At 30.9% G+C, this 17,775-nt stretch overlaps 1 protein-coding gene and 1 pseudogene across 1 annotated transcript in view; one reads left to right on the top strand and one right to left on the bottom strand.

Annotated features, from left to right (window-relative positions):
• LOC111635984 overlaps positions 1-2,978 on the top strand; it is a 73,380-nt gene extending 70,402 nt beyond the window's left edge. Inside the window, exons 6-7 of the mRNA XM_023381134.1 lie at positions 1,393-1,508; positions 1,588-2,978. Coding sequence (XP_023236902.1) covers positions 1,393-1,508; positions 1,588-1,746 — 275 coding nt within the window. The 3' untranslated portion in view covers positions 1,747-2,978. The remainder of the gene's footprint in view (positions 1-1,392; positions 1,509-1,587) is intronic.
• Positions 2,979-14,537: 11,559 nt separating this feature from the next.
• Positions 14,538-15,536, bottom strand: LOC111635979 (annotated as a pseudogene).
• Between the last annotated feature and the right edge of the window lie 2,239 nt (positions 15,537-17,775).

Here is a 17,775-nt window from a genome sequence, read left to right as displayed (position 1 = left end):
CTAACACCATTCTCAAGATTCAGATAAGATAGACAAACGGACGGACGAGAATGGGAATTTATAGGTTTACAATTTTTTTTAAATTGCAGCCAAATTAAATACTTGAAATGTTTTCGAACTCAATCAAAATTACGAAAATATTTAATTAAATTATTGGGCTACAATTTGAAAATTTATAAACTTATAAATTCCCACTGTCTGTCCTTCCTTACTCTCGAAGGTGGACTAGATAGATAAAAGTCTAGATTTCAATTCAAAATTTTTCCCTGAACGGAGTTAGATAGATGATCAGCACGACTCTATTGCTAACAGAAGTATGATATGGTAAGTCTGAGAGAGATGGACCAGCAGGTGAGATGGGCCAATTAAATATTTCTTTAACCGTTCATTAGAATGTGTTGGGTGTTGGTGGTAGTGTCATTTGTCCGAGGTGGATGTGCATACTATACATACATTATTTTGTTTTTGTGAGATTTGCACAAATATTTCAGCTAATATACTGTGAAATACAAATCAGAGGAGTCAAATAATCATACTGTAGTTATCTGATAATATTTTTGAATCCGTGTCTCAAACAACAAATAAAGTGTAAATTATGTCAGTTAATCGTTGTAATATGTTGTAGTAGTTTTAGTTTAAACAGAGATGTCATGAAAGCTTTGTCTATCTCCCTCTGGCAATTGGGAGAAATACTCCAGCTCGAGAAGGGAGAGATGGACCATTTTCATATGATAGGTTTGATACAGAAATAAGCAAAGTTGTATGACAAACGTCAAACTACAATGTGGCATATACTGTACAGTAATACCTTAATGATAAATAAATGGTAATAAGTGTGAATTGTGTGGAAAAAGTCTAAAAATAACAAACTTAAATATATTTAAAAAAATTATAACCGTAATATTTAAACTTGACACAGTTTTAATAAGGCATAAATGTTTTTTATGTGAAAAACATCTAAAATGTATTAAACCGGACAACAAAGTTTTATTATTACTGTTTTGTTTTATTCCTATTCTTATTTTACGCAGGCCTATCTCTCCGGTATAGCAGGGCCCAACTAACGCATAGTGATATAGGATAGATGAACCACTTGTATATTTTTTTGTTAATTAATAACTAAATTTGTTTATGTGTCTTTCACATTTATAGTATTATTTATTGCTAGCATATGTCACCAGCTATATACTATAGTACAATTTTTCATCGTTATTGCTATAAATAAGAAAACTATAGCAATTTTTTAAAAGGGGATTCATCTCTCCTGGATTTATTATACACAAGGAAAAGACATAATAAAATAAAAATTGAAAACATTGTGACGAAAAATTGCAGCCCGGCATGTCACAATAAATAATTTGCTCGTTTATATTAAAGGAGCATTAATTTCAGGTAAAACTAGGAAGACATCAAACGGCTTTCTTGCAATTCCTAACGCAGATGGTCACCACGAAGCACCTCTAGCTGAAAATGAATCGTTGCCTTCGTTAGAAGATCTAACTAAAAAAGTATCAATTATTCTCACCCAAATTTTCAAAATATAAAATAAAAAAAAATTAATAATTCTCCTTTGTATGACAACAATAGGTGCACGAAGACCAGCCAGTTCAGAACGGTCCAGCAATCTTAAAAGATACGGCAGCTGTCCAGGAAGGGACCAACTCGCCTACTGTGATCGTGACGAGTGCATCCGGTGAAAAAACTGTTGTCAAAGGAAAATCGCCATCTCCCACTGCTCAGGTGTGATTCTACGTAAAAAAAAACAAGCTTCGTGTCGGCCTCGTCGAGCAGTAATTGTATGCTAAACATACACACGGTTCGTTTCTTTACAAATTCTCTCCCGCCATTCGATGCTGAGTCCCAAAAAAAGCACCGTTTAAGGTGTACTTTATCCGTCATTTTTGGGACATGTCCAAAGCATGATGCATGATTAAAAAATTAGATTATTTTAATATTTTTACTTAAATCTTAATTCGGAATTTAACGAATATTAAAATTTGGAAACATTTCAGAAATATATCCTTAGAGTAATCCCGAGATCCATATTTTGAAACTATAACTCAATCTAGACAAATCGCTAATTTAAGAAATCGGAATGTTAATTGTTAGGCTTTATAAGCCAAATATATGAAAGATATAAAACAAAGGAATTTTTAAGATATATTTTTAATGATTTTTCTTTTTTATGATCTTTCAGTTAAAATTTTTATAAACATTTTCTTTAAAATTCTTCTTCTGCGTGATGTCCCTTTTCATTTTTGCAGCGTGTATTTTTGTTAATTTACAGTAAAAATTCGAATTTTTCTTTAAAAAATTTGCAGTAAATTGCTTCGAATCGTGTAAAAATATAATCCGAAATACAAAGGTACAAATTTGTGTGACAGTATTGAAGTTATTAATGGTATTGCCAAATTTCAACACGTTTATAAACCTAATATTCACGAAACTAATTAACTAATAAAATATTCGTAAATTATCTCTCAATAATTAATAAAATAAGGTAACAATTATAATATATTATTATTATTATTATTAATTTTGAATTTTTTATAATTTATTTGTCGAATGTAAAAAAAATGATACCCATGTAAAGAATAATTTTATGATATGTATATAATATAATTATTATCGCTGTCTTTGACAGTATTGTAAAGTCACCATTAAAGTTCAACCATATATATAAATATATATATAGCTTGGCATTAGATCAAATTAGAGATAGGTTTATGCACTTTCATGATAGACAAATTAGATTTACATTGTCTGTTTTTGAAACATTCACTTTGATACCTTTATGGCAAGATTTCCACTCTTCTTCTTATAGACCTTAAATTGTTACGCCCGATTTTTGGGTTCCAAAATTAAAAAAAAAATTCTTGCAATTCTTTAAAAGCTACACTTCAATTTAAGAAGGTGGAAAATTTTCTTGCTGAATATTCCCAAAAGTCATCAATAATATGTAAAAATCACAAAGCAACAGTTTAACCTCCTAGATCTCGCCATCATAGCGTATCTTCTCATATATCTCATTCTTCTCCTTCTCCAGGTATTCTAAATTCTCCAATCTTTAGTTCCCTACACAAACACAGAGCATAGTAATAAGTTTTAAATAAATGAAACTCATTATTTACGAGCAAAAAGTATTTGAATATCGACGCAATGCTGGGCTTCAATTTTTAATTATATCCTTAATTTATTTAATTTNGGATCAAAGGCAGCATTCAGAAACTAGTTTTGTTGGAGACTGAGTGCTTCTTTTCTGAACAGATTAGTCTATTCAGAGTTCAGCGTTTATTGAGTGCTCAGTGAATGGGCATTAAAAATAATTCCTGTCTTATGATGGGTAGGCACATGTATTTTTGATGACATGCTGATCAGAGATGCCAACCACTATAGATTTTTCATAGTTTCTACAGAAGATATGTTTAAATTATTGACTTTACGATTACTTTTTGAAAATTACAGAACAATCTTTTATACTCTTAAATAACTATGCTGATGCAACAAGTGGCAACAAAATATGTATGCTAACACATGCATGTTAGTTAACATTTTGTCCACATAGAACTGCTAGTATGTCAAATCTCAAACCAATCTGTGCATTTATATCAATAACGTGAAATGTACAGACAGTGAGTGCTTCCAGTTTGTAAGGATCTTTCTAAAAATTGTTCATGTACACAACTGATTCACACAGTCATGCTGAAACTGGTCTAAAAATGTTGCATGCCCTTCTAACATTATGATTTGGCACTGGAAATGCTGTAGCAAAAAGAACAGTGTGTTCATGTGTAGATAAAATGACAAATTTTGTCAATTATATGAATTTTATTATATCAAGGGTGTTCCTATGTAAGAAAAAATATGTACGTCTACTGACAACGTCTAGATATATTTAATGACATTTGCTGTGTTTTATATGGATTGTTTGCTTATCATAACTTATTATATATTGTCGTTATCAGTGATTGTGAGTATCGTAAATGGAATTCCCCCTTCATGACTGGTGGGACCAAAATGTGTGAAATACATTTCTCAGCACTCAGAATTCTGTCCTTCGCACTTATTTATGTATATCCTATTGTATAATATACAGCTTTTTATACAGCTTTTTGCACAATTTATGTAAAAGTTAATTCTTGAAAATAAACATTTTTATTCAGATTTAATAGCTAATTATATGTTATAATATAAGTTGAAATTATTTCTCACCAAGTGTTTTATTTTCGCTAACAAATATCGATATTTAGAATAATCGAATTAAATATTTAATAAATTTTTGAGATGATCTCGTATTTTAATTAAGAGTTATAATTTTTAAGATGTTAATTAAAATTGCACAGACGGGATATTATCGATAAAGGCTTTGTTATGTGTTGTTTGCAGCTGTAGAACACGCGACATCTGTTTCCTTTAGGATACAAACTGAAATAAACAATATAGGAAAAGTTAATAATAATACCCATGATACAAGAAAAATAATAAAAGATAAATAAACAAAAACAAATGATTTTTATTTATCAGTAATTTTTTAATAACTTCCAATAATTGTTGGTACGTATTGAAAATTTTATTAAAATTAGTGATAAGTTTTTACAATATTTAAAAATTTTTCAAACACATTTTGCAGAAACACACAAAAATACATTGTTTAAAAATAAAATAAAATTCCTTTCAATTTTGAAATGAGTTTATTATAACAGAACAATGTGAAACAATAGAATTTACCCGGATTTTCTGATTAATCCATCCGGTTTTATACAGTTCTTCTAAACTTAAAGGCGTAAGAAATTCTTAAGAGACTTTAGAACTTTCTCCTTATTTTATGGGATTACTAAATACATCTGTAATCTTTTCTATACGTTGGCTTAACATTTTTCTTTTTTATTCCAAGAAGTTAACAACAAATTGACTTAGAACATCTTTTTTTTGCTATTAATTTATTAACAATAGCCCTTACTCTTGCGAACAAAACAATTTTTAATCTAAAATGGATAAAATGAATGAAGAGAGGATCAACTTTTTTGGGATAAAAATCATACGAAAAAGAAGCTATCAAGGCTCTTAAAAATCACTGTTTTGTCGTTTTCAAAATGTTTGAACTAAATAAAATATTGTCTTTACGATTAGATAGGAGAGTGTCTTCCTTATCGAATGTAGAGAGAGGAAATCGCATTTAGAGACCATCCTGGCAGAAAGCCAAAGATGACTGAAATCACTAAACACCCTTGAATATTCACTAGATAATTTAATCTACATTATTAATCTGTGTATTTACAAGTTTATGTCATTTTAAATTCAAAAAACGTTATCTTAATAATTTGTTTTAATTCAGAAGTAAGGATATTTCACTTTTTAAAAAATTTATTTTTTATTTCATTAATATAAAAAATTATATATTTTATAGCCAAAATATTCAAATATTAAGATTTAAACATAACTAATATTTTGTTAAATATAACTCTCTTTATCTTAAGTACACCTGTGAAGGCATAAAAAGACATTCAACTTAATTATTGACTATTTCTTTAAGTGTAAATCGAATGTAATTCTTTGTAGAATGACATCGGTTTCAGAAGCAATCGATTTTAGTTCACTGACTGTCTGTCTGTAGCAACAACACGAAATCGTCAAAAACATTTCCACGAAATGTAATACGGAATTTATCGACGAAAATTACGAAATATTCATAGATTTATTTGACTTAAACAATCAATATTAAACAAAATATTTTCAGTTATCCATGATTCCACTTAACTTGAAAATACAGACGCATTTCATAGATAAACCATGAAAAAACTCTCTAGAAAGCAAATAAGAAACTATTGGTTATCATAATTTGTTTCAAAATGTGATGAGAAAATTTAAAAAATTATCTAAATTGTAAAATACTAGAGGCAAAAGCAGCAAAATATCAAAATTCTCTACAATTAACGCGCAAATATCAATAAAAGCATACTCTTATTCTTTGCATCGTTTATGTTACATACAAGAGTGTGCTCCTATGTGTGCCAGCTTGTTTTGGCTTATTAAGAGAACAGAACTGGTGTATCAATATAAATTAAATGTAAATGTACTGATACAGTATTCAATGGCGTATCTGTGGTAAATCATTATTAAAAAAATTTTAAATGCTTCCGATAATACAAAAGTTTTTTAAAAAAATAGTGAGATTTTTAGGTACTTTTTGAAATATAATGCCGATTTTGGTTATTCTATTTCATCGGTGATAACAACAGTGTAAATATAAGAAAGATTTGTTGTAATTAAGATAGGCTACTTTTAGAGAAAACTTTTCTTATTTTTTGGTAACGTGTAAAAGGAAAAATTTATTAGTTATTCTACTATTAAAGTAATATTCAAATGTTCCTAAAATACTATTTTGAAAATAGAGTGAAGACTTTACAAACACGAAAGCAATTTTATAAATCGGCAAAATAAGAATTATGTTAATAACGCCTTTAAAAAATAAGAGTGTTATTAACGTAGTGTCAGTGATACGACAGATATCCGGAATTGAATTCTGTCCTGACATTTCTTTCGAGATTTTTATTGGTAAATCGGAATTTCTACGTTCTATCAGTTATTTAAAATGGTTGAAATGAAAAAAATCAGGTAAGCGATCACAAGTGAAAATGTCACAAAAAGAAAAAAATAATAATGTACATTAGGTCTTATTTTACGTGTATATGTTCTCATTGATGGTGAATCATCAGGTTATATCTGACTCTTAAATCAGCAAACTGCACTTCTCCAGTTACAGTTATCGTAAAAGCATAACTTAAACGTTTTAAACACATGTTAACGTTTTTGTGTTAGTTGTAAATGATTGTCTAAATGTTTAGACTCCAGGCTATCATTTTCATTACCTAGGGTAGAATATAAATTTATGCAGAATTTTGTTTTCAGCCGTATCTGCTGACAGGCAACTTTAGCGTATAATGAAACCAATGACACCAAAATAAATTTGGCAGGGAAATTTGTATTTATACCAGATTTACTTTGTCTAGAACAATTTAAATCTGCACAAAACCCACCGAATTTATGAAAAAATTTTCCCATAAATTCCCATAAAGGTGACTAATCTAATTCAGTTTTGGTGGGATTGTACATACGTTTTCTCGTCTGTAATTTTTAAATGAAAAATATCAGAGAAGGATATAGTGTATATTTTTACTCCATACGACAAATTTGAGATAGGAGTTTAAAAAAATAATTTTTCAAATTTCTGAGAAATTTCAACAAGAATTATGTAATTATTAGTGTTGCAACGAATAATATATTCGGCCAGGAACGTGGCCGAATAGCCGAATATTCGGCCAAACTATTCGGCTCGATTAACGCACGTACGAAAATTGGCGCGCAAATCGCATTATGGCAAGGATCCTGCTCTCATTGGCCCGCTGTCACTACGCTTCGCCAATCGCATTAATTCTTGGCAGTTGTAACGGACAGACAAGAGTGTCATGGAAGTATGTGATAAATGATGATATCAAATGTGGATAATAATGAAATGACCTACACGTGTAAATAATGGAAAAAGAACAGAGAAGGACCGCGAAGTGAAAATATGAAAATAAATATGAAATTGAGTTGATAACATAATCGAACAAGTCGAGACAGCTTATTGGCGCGAAATTCGCGGCCGTCAATGCCAAATAATTGTTGTCATAGACTTCGGAAAACTAAATGCTTGTAATGAAAGTCACTTAGCGTGCACGGGCAAAAGCCTGGGGCCGTTCGGGCTATCAAGCTGTCTCGAATCTGTGAAATCATAACTGTGGCTTATACCGACGTTCTATCTGTCTCTTTTCTCCGTTATCACCAGGCTGAGTCACGTAATTGTAAAATGGAAACTCTACGACGGAAAAGTGACGAATCGAAAGTATCGTGAGCGCGTATTATGATGTATGTACAGGCATACATGCATTAGAGCGATAGAGGAAAGAGAAAGGGAAGAGCAAAGACGAGCGTTTAAAAAGAAGGATAGCCTTCAGATGTGCGAGGATTCTCCAACGATAGACATGTACTTGTGCTGATCTTTGTAATTATAAATTGTGAATACATGTGACTAATATTATTTTCCTTTTTATTTTGTGCATGTTACAAGTTATAAATAAATATAAACAAACAAAACTAACTCGATAACATTAAATCTAAATACCAAAATGATTAATTTACTGTGTTTTTGTTATTTATTACTTCTGTTTTTAGGTATTCGGTATTCGGCCGAATAGTGAAAAATAGGCCGAATAGGCCGAATACCGAATAGTAACCGAATATTCGTTACACCACTAGTAATTATGATTAATTAAAACCTAAATTAAACCCAATTTTTAATTGCTTGTTTAACTTGACAATACGACAAAAATAAATCAAGAATTATCAAATTTTTATAGTTATATTTCTTATAATAGATTCCAGAAAAACTTTATTTCAAGTTAAAAGTAAATAAATCCGTAGAAGGTTGAGAAACTTTTAAATAAAGAACGGATCTTTTTAGCAGAATTTAAATTTCTGAAAATATCTTTTTATTCTAAAATTAATTAAATACAAAATAACAAATTTACTCCATATTTTTATTTCTATTTTTATCTGCAAGCGATTCTTAAATAGATCAGGAATTGGCATAGAAATCTCACTTCGTAAACATAAAAACTATCGACCAATTCAAATAAACGCTTGCAAAACATTGTTTTAACTTAAATAATGTTAAAATTTTAAAAAATTTTGAAACAAAAATACTGTATGCACTGGTAAATTCAGAATTTCAAAAATGGAGACTATCGGACAGTTTCTGCCATCTGGTGTCAAAAATTTAAACTAAATATAATTCAAACCACCTTACTGTGAAATTATTTCCTGTATACAAATAAGGTAATTGTTATCCTTCTTTCATACATTATCTGTTCTATTTTAGTCTTTTATCAACCCTTTAAAATCGAATTAGAAAAATATATATATATTTGGGTAAGATAACGTTTCCGATGCGGGTTATGAAAAATTTCTAAGCATTTCTTTTATTTGCAACAATTTTTTTTAGAAATACAAACTAAGTACTGTATAGATTTTTGAGTTGTATTATTTCTTTCTTTATAAATAAATAATTACTTCAATAAATTTCATAAGTAACGAGCAATTATTTATTGTGACATCGTCACAATGCCGTGGGCAATTTATTAGTTCTTGATGCACAATAATCTTGATTTTAGTAGTGTTTTGCCCCTGTATATCATTATTTTTTTTGTTAAGAAGAGTTATGCCGGTCATCTATCTAACTCTGTTCTGGAAAAAATTTTTGAATTAAAATAACGTAACTTCCGGTTTGAACCGAAAGAGGCCTCCGGCTTCTAAACTTTCCATATCTGGTCTTGACTTTCATCTATCTAGCTTCGTTTTCGAGATTAAGAAAGGGCAGACAGAGAGCAGTGCCAGTGGGAATTTATAGGTCCTCAATTTGAAAATTGCAGCCCAACAATAAATAGTATAAATCATAAAAATTGCTTTAAAATTTTTCGGAAGCAGACTGTTTTATTTTTATTACTAAATGTAAAATTTTATTCTTTTCATTTAAAGTTGGAACTTTACGACTTCTCATTTGGAGCCATGTTTGCAAAGTAATTAGCATAAATGAAACAAAGAGCGAAACATCGATATCACACGGACACAACATGTTACAGGCTTAGAACTACGAACAGCTACTGATTCGAATCCTAGTGTTTAGTACAAAACAAAAAAATGAATCTCTTACAAACCGATAATAAGCGTGATAATTGTATATACTTTAGTATTACAGTCGACTCAATGAAGAATATTGCCAATCTGCATAACTTATATAATATAGAATGTCTGTTTGTTTGTTTTCTGTATAAGTCCTTTGACCTATCTGGACCAAACTTTTCTTAAACCCTGCAGAAAATATAAGCTACGATAAGATCTGAACACTTCAGCCCTAATTTCATCTCGTTAACTTCTAAACTCTTTGACCGATCCGGACTAAATTTTTCAGTTTATATCTCAAAATCACATGGACCAAAAATTTTGTAATTTGACTGAGATATTTCTATATACGGAGCAATGATGCAAGTTTAGATATTATAAGTGAAAGGAAGAAAGAGGGGGTAGGGGTCTTATCTGGAACAGAGTGGCACTTAACCAAAAATTTTACTTGTTAGTGGCATTTGTAATTTTTTAAACTCATCCCTACACCCAAATAATGCGTTTGCTGTTTTCTACTTTTAGTATTATAATTGAAAATTGTCAAAATTTTTTTCCTAGTCTCTTTAACCTCCTGTTCGAGTGTCAGGAAAGTCGTACAAGAGCTTTGCCAAATTTCTGAATCAGGATATCAGACGAATATAAGAACTAATAAATAATTTACTAAAACGCTTTGAAGTTTTATCTTGCATAAAATATATAGCCTAACGACGAGCACTCGTCAAGGTATCTAGTTTATTATTAGCTTCTATTTAACGAAATTTACATTCCTAAATTTAAAAAAATTATTTTTGTTATCTGTCTGTGAAAAATAGGACCTATGCATAGGATTCTAATTTTTGTAAACCTTTTGTAAGTTTCCTCAGCGATCTTCCAGATACTTTCTTCCATTTATTTTTTTGCATAAATAACGTTTATTACTATAGAAAACTCTTACGATGTTAGAATTTTACCTTTGTTTTCAGAGAAATTCTGTTTGCAATTTTGGCTAAACTTCCTTTGTGTTACAGTAATCTTGAAAGTAATTTCCTGTTTACTGCAATAGTATACTGTTAATCTCTGCAGATAAACGAAACACCTTTTATCAGTAACAGCAAACTAGCAAACATACTAATTGATAGCGGATTGCCTTTCCGATATTTGTCATTAAACAGACAATATTTTTCTCTTATTTTTCGAATGGCTTTTCGCGAATCTTTCCTATTTATTGGCAACAGAAATGGTATTTTTGGAATATAACGGATGTTACATTTGATTAACATCTCGTCTGATCTGCTTAAATTAATTTAAATGATATTAAAATAAATATATACAGTACTTATTTTTGATAATGTTTAGATTAGAATTAAAGAATTTTCGGTGTTTTGTTTGTTAATTTGTTATTTAATTGTTTTGTCTGTTGTTTTTCTTTATCAGTAACTAAGTATTATGAAAGCTTTGACTTTTTATTTCTTCCAAGATTAATGATTTCTCTTAAAGGTTAAATTCATTCTTTAGTCTCTTTTGTAAAGATCTTCATTATAGTTTTTCCTATCTTTTAAGATACGTACTTCGTGTATTAACTTACTAATCTTTTTAAAAAGGTTTCTTATTTATTTATTTGTTTTATTTTTTTTTAAGTTTTACTTCTACTTTTCGAAACTCATAACAGAGATGGGCGATAGTTCAAAATTTACTATTAATATTTTTTTGAAAAACTATCGATACTATTGATAGTTCTGGGATAGGATCATACAACAAAAAACTACCACTGACATGAATTAAACGGTTTTTTAAGATTTATATGCAAATATAAATTGTCCTGTACACAAAAAATAATAATACAGTCGACCCCCTATAACACTGTTGATAATTCCGTTTTATATGAATTCCATGTTGTACGAGTCATTTAGATTACAACATGGAATTCATATAAAACGGAATTATCAACAGTGTTATAGGGGGTACACTGTAAATGAAAGAATTTTTTATTCACAAAAACTTATGTACACAATGTTTCTTTGTTTTGATCCGTTCGCATTCAAATGATTTTGAATCAAATTATTTAATTCGATTTTAACTTACAACACATTACCTGAGGGCTTACCATTCCTGTAATGTCAAATTTGACATTAAAATAAGTGTCTCAACCCACTTCGGGTTTGACTGACTCCTTTTTTCGGTAATTAAATTAACAGTCTTATAGATGAGACGCTCTAAAAGAACACTTGATCCCACCACACACAAGTATTTCATTGCCAGTTTGGTCATCTCCGAGGACCTGCCAGCCATCCAATATTCCAGCAGATTTTCTTTCTTCTTTATATATGGCAATTGAAGACACTCGCGCAAAGTGAGAAACAAGCCACCATATGTTTCTGTAGAATACTGGCTAGACCCTGCCGAAATATACAACTTCTTATGATAGGGCCAAATGTCACTTTTTTTTGTTTTTCCTGGGTTTTCTTTTTTTAGGCTTTCTATCATAAACCTACTGTTAGCGTTCATTGCTGAAACAAAGAGTTGCAATGTGTGATGATTGAGAATAGCTTTTTAAAGCTTGAATCCATAATTGTTGCTATGGCCAGAAGCTTTGACTTTTCCAAGCAACCAAATCGTTTGTTTAAACAATACATTACGTTGTCCTTCAGCTGTACAGCTATAGGCATAGTAATAGTAACATCTCGTATAAAAATTTGCGTACAATTGACAAAGGGAATCAGCTTGCTACCGATGGTATGCTTTTCTGATGAAACTTTGTCTGCTACCTGCTTTAGAGGCTCGAACAAAATCACACATTCTTTCAGTGCTTCTATGTCTCGTTTGCAGATAACTGGAGAACATTCCGTTGAGTTAACAGCTCCAGCAACAACAAAACGATATAATGCAATAAAGCGTTCCAACATTATAAACCTCTCAAATTAAAACAGGATGTTCCAATGGGTTGGAATATCCTGTTTTAATTTCAGAACGTAATTTGTTGAAACACTACTTCGCAACTGCTCCTCGTGGAACTTTTCTGTGGCTTTTACAGAATATCTGAAGTAGGTGATAATGCTTTTTACTTGAAAAATCATATCACAAAATGTCACACAATAATCACCTATTGCATTATTTGCAGCAAGATTCAGCACGTATGCAAAACAGTAAAAGTGGCGATTTCGGCCAAACATACACTGTGTATCCTGGGCAGCTTTAACAATATTACTACCACCATCTGTCACAATGTATACGATCATGCTGGCTCAGGGATGAATATCTCTGAGCATTTGCAGAATTTTCACAATTTCAGCTTTAATATTGTCTCCTGTGTGTTGTACTACCATTGTTGCTACAGATAAAATGACAGACTATATCCTCTTTTACAAAATGATTTTTTTATATTATCAATAGTAACAAATAAGGCCCACCAATGGCCAATGATTCCGTTCCCTGAACACTGGAAGTTCGGTCGTGGGTTCGCACCTCTCCAGGACGGGCCGGCCACGTGGAGTTTTCCGGGTTTTCTCCACTCTGTAATGCCTGAATAGGGCCAGTTACCCTTTAAAAGATCGTACGGAAGGCATTCCCCTAAGTAGATCGCTCAAGTGTTGCGTTGCCATAAATTAACAAACAAGTAACAAATAATCACATAGTAACCTTCAAGTTGTTCCTGACAAATTCTTATTAATTATTATTATATACTGTATAACATACCATAATGTTAAGTTTTTTTTTAATAAGATATTAATAAAAAGTTTTTACCCCAAAGGAAAACATTCTTCATTTTATGATGAGTCATCACCAGAATGTGTGCCAATATTATACATGGATTTTTTAAACTCTTTCTGCCCTGTGGGCACTAAGAGGGCCTCTTTCAGCAAGCCCATTATGAATTCCGCCAGGCCTACCAATGGGCGGCCGGGTGTTGAGGGACGAGGGCCAGCATATTCAGTCGGTCAACCCCCCTGAAAATTCCCTGGGGATTTTTAAACCCGTCTGGATTCGATTCCGTGTTTCCCAGAGCGGTAGGCTGCCATCTTGGCCGTTCGGCCATCCGGCCATTATACTCGAGGTATGAGTGGCCACAACCCAACTGCATATCAGGAGCGTTATGAAAGACCACATAATCAGGATATTTGTAAGATTTCATTTGTGAAAGAGTGTAGTAATTTGTCGTCAAACCAGATAGTTTATGATTTCATCAAATTTTACTTTAAGCCATAACTCTTTATCTACAACGAAGATACTGGCTTCGTATGGATCAACACCCTGATATAATGAAACTTTCTCTTCATATAAAGCAACTCCTCGTCCTGTCAGACTGCGAGAGTAGTCCGCCAGAAAAGGATCTTTGTATAATTTTGTCCATAATATAGAAGTATCAGTTTAAACTGAAAAAACGCGCTGCCAACGCGTCAAATAACAAAACACGTGGAAGCTAACTAAGCGGAAGCTAGACCACAAACATAGAAAAGGGCGGAGCAAACGTGCGTTTTATCACGTGACATGTAACCGTGAAATCTCTCTATAGTCTATCGAGGACATGCTGCAAATTCGACAGCCTGGAAAGACAGTATGGTACTGTTCATGTGAAGTTTCAAATGATCTTAAACTTCATTGCTAAGACCTCTGTACAGAACGACTGTCTTGCACAATAAAATGCTTGTTGCTTGTAGCACCAAAAATGCCTGAGTGGTGAGTTCTGGCGCTAATTTTTATGGGAATGTTTTTCATATTTCCTGAAATGTCATCGTAACGGATTTAGTTACATTTAGATGCTAAATATTTCCTAGACAGTGGTGAATTGAGTTACTTTAATTACGATCATAATTAGTATAATGCCTGGAACAAAATATATTTTATTTTTGCCCCAAGTACTTTCCCCTGGCCAAAATGCACTTTTGTAGTTGCTCCTTCCAAAGATCAAAAGCATGACGCCACTCATTTTCTGGAATGCTATCAAAATACTCTGTTAATACTCTTCAATTTCATTCTTTGTTTTAAATTTGCAACTCCTCAAATAGTTTTTGAAATTAAAGAATATCCAGAAATCACACAATGCTAACTCTGATGAATATGGTAGATGTTGAATGACTCATATTATTAGCTTGAAAGAAATCAACAGCTTTCTTAACAGTGTGTGATGAAGGATTATCACGATGCAAAAATTTGACCTCAAGTTTTCAGTGATTCCGGAATTCTAGGAAGATAAACTGTAGTATACCAATTAGCCGTTACTGTCTTCTATTCATCAAGCTTAATTTCTTTTGCCAGACCAACGCTACTGAAAAAAAAACAGCAAACATGACTTTTTTTATTGCTCTCTGCCTTTTGACAGTTGTTGGAATTGTATCATCTTTATGGATCTATATCTGACTTTCTTGATACGTAAGGCAGTCTTAAAATGGTATGTATGTCTCATCACCTGTGACAATCTTGAAAATAATCTAATGTCCATATTATTTCAACATTTTCAGAGTTTTCTTAGAGATTCTGACATTCTCTGACTTTTGGAAATCTATCAATTCATCGAGACACTACTTTTTTTAACTGTAATTCCTTATGCAGAATGTCTGCAACTGCAGAAACTCCAATCTGTAGTCTCCCCTGTATCATTTCATAAGTAAATCTTTGGTCTTCTGTAATCATACATTGGACAGCAGTTACATTTTTAGGAGTCACTGCTGTTCATGGTCGCCTTTCACCTGGTTTGTTATGGAAGGGAATATGACACCTTTGAAATTTTTTGTACTAAATGAACACAACAGTAAAAGATGGAGCATCAACCCAAAAGACAATATCAATCGTTTGCATCAGTCTTTGTCATTCGATCTATCACAAAAATCAGAGTATATCATACACGAAGTGTTTTAGAAAATTCCATTGTTACTATTAGAAAAGATGTCTGTCTCATTTAGATTAAAGAAGATTGATGAAATTTGTTTATACATAATATGTCATAATATGAAGATTATTGTATTAAATTTATAAATAAATTTAGTTTATGTTTAATTAATTTCCAATTCTTTACGCTTTTTCGTCTAAAANCATGAGTTTGAAAGTAAAGCAATTTGTTGGTAGTGATGTCATTTACAGTGCTAAATTGCATATTTAGTAATTTACGGATAGCAGATAAGTCCGTATTTAATAGCTGTAGGGGCCACCTTACAAGAGGTTTGACTATATTAATATATAATAGAAATGAAAACATCAAGAAAGTAACTAAATTGGTTAGTATAATTGCCAACTGTTTGTCAGTAAATATGGAACCTGTCTTATAAATAGGAAATTAGTATGCGAATGCATATTTACAAGGATTTTAGCTCATATTTATCAGGCATTATCTCGAGACCAATCATTGCGAATGAACGAAGTGGACGGCAGTTTGTTTGTTAAATCGGAAGATCGTCTTGGACAACTATTTGTTTTCGGCACAGTAATGTAAGAGAGCACATAACCATGTATAAAATAAGTTTATTTCAAAGCAATATTGAAATATTATTCTATGATACTTGATAGTTTTAAGTATTTATGCCTTTCACCGTTGTAAAAGTAAACACATTAGTTTTCTTATGTGGATGTGATTTGAAATTTAAAAATATCTATTATCATCATCACGTTCTGTTAGATATATATATATATATATATAAATTTTTATATTCTAAAATCAATAAAATGAATTTAAAAATTTATTAAATTCCAAAATTAATTCTTTCTATTTATTCTCCTTTTTAAAGGTAAAAAAATAGACTGGAAAATAATTAAATTTTTCTATTATTTAATTATACCAAATGAAAACGTTTTTTTTTCACTTTGAAAGTACAGAAGATGTTCGAAACCGGAGGCAAAAAAAATTAAGTTTATAAAATCTCCGAGAGCAGAAATGAACACGAAGACAGATGAAAAAAAATGCAACTGAAACTCTGAATAACGGCCACCGCGTAAACATAAAAGAATGGCCGTTATATGGAGGTTATTTTGTATGCATTTTGCATGCATTTTGCTCGAACATTTGTGAAAAAGTAGCTGCTGTTTAGATATGTTCGTTGTTCGGAGGTGGCCATTATATGAAGGTTATTTTGTATGCATTTTTGTTCAACAAAGGTTTCTGAAAAATATCCTGAAAAAATGATAGATGTGTCCATTTTTGGGAAGTGGCCGTTATTGAAGGTTCACCTTTATTACAAAATTCTATCCACGTGTAAAGAAATGCTTTATAAAAGTTATTTCCTCTGTAAATATGCCTAGAAATAAAGTTTAATAAAATACATAATACAACGAAATAAATTATACATATGTATGTATATATGTATAATTTATTTCGTGAAATTTCGAATATCTACAATTTTTATAATTGGAGAAAAAACTCAAACGTGGGCCTAATTCTTTTCTCAGTTCGCATTCTTCCATTCTTGCTGACGATGTTTATAAATGTTATCGTCATAAAAACCAAATAAAAATTTAATTTATTAAATTAAACACCTATAAAGCGATGGAAAATGAATTTTAAAATATAACGAGAGAACGTAATTAAGAAAAATGATTAAAAGTTTATTTCACAGATTCAGACATTTTTAATTTATTTCGTGTCAAATAATTTTTTTCTACCCCCGAATGTCCGATGTTACGTAATAAATTATGAAAAATTAACAACGAAAATATATAAATTCGCTTTTCGTTAATTACGTTTATTTTCGCCGTCATTTACAATTAAAAATGATCTCGGTAATAATCAAGTTAATTGCAATTCTGCATTTTTTTCCCTTATAAGTATTTTTATAATTTCTTCTTGGTTAATTCGAATTAGTTCTTCGTATTAAATACTCGTTAAGTTCAAACGAAATGATAAATGACCAAATTTGATAAGAATTATCAAATTCGTCCATTCTAACATCGATTTTATAAAAAATTCTGTAAAGATTTGACCCTACTAACAAAATTTGTCCATTCTAACATCGAATTTGGCAAAATTCTTACCACAAGTTGGCCATTCTAATGTCGATTTTGTGAGAAATTCTATAAAAATTTGGACTTTGTAACATCGAATTTGTCAATAATTTCTAAATCCTACATCGTTTTAATATTTTTGTTATCTTC

The sequence above is a fragment of the Centruroides sculpturatus genome, unplaced genomic scaffold, assembly GCF_000671375.1.
Source record: "Centruroides sculpturatus isolate CEXI.00-Female unplaced genomic scaffold, Cexi_2.0 scaffold1068, whole genome shotgun sequence".
In the NCBI taxonomy this organism is placed as follows: domain Eukaryota; kingdom Metazoa; phylum Arthropoda; class Arachnida; order Scorpiones; family Buthidae; genus Centruroides; species Centruroides sculpturatus.
Note: the sequence above shows the minus strand (reverse complement) of the source record. Positions and strands in the feature narration are given on the sequence as shown.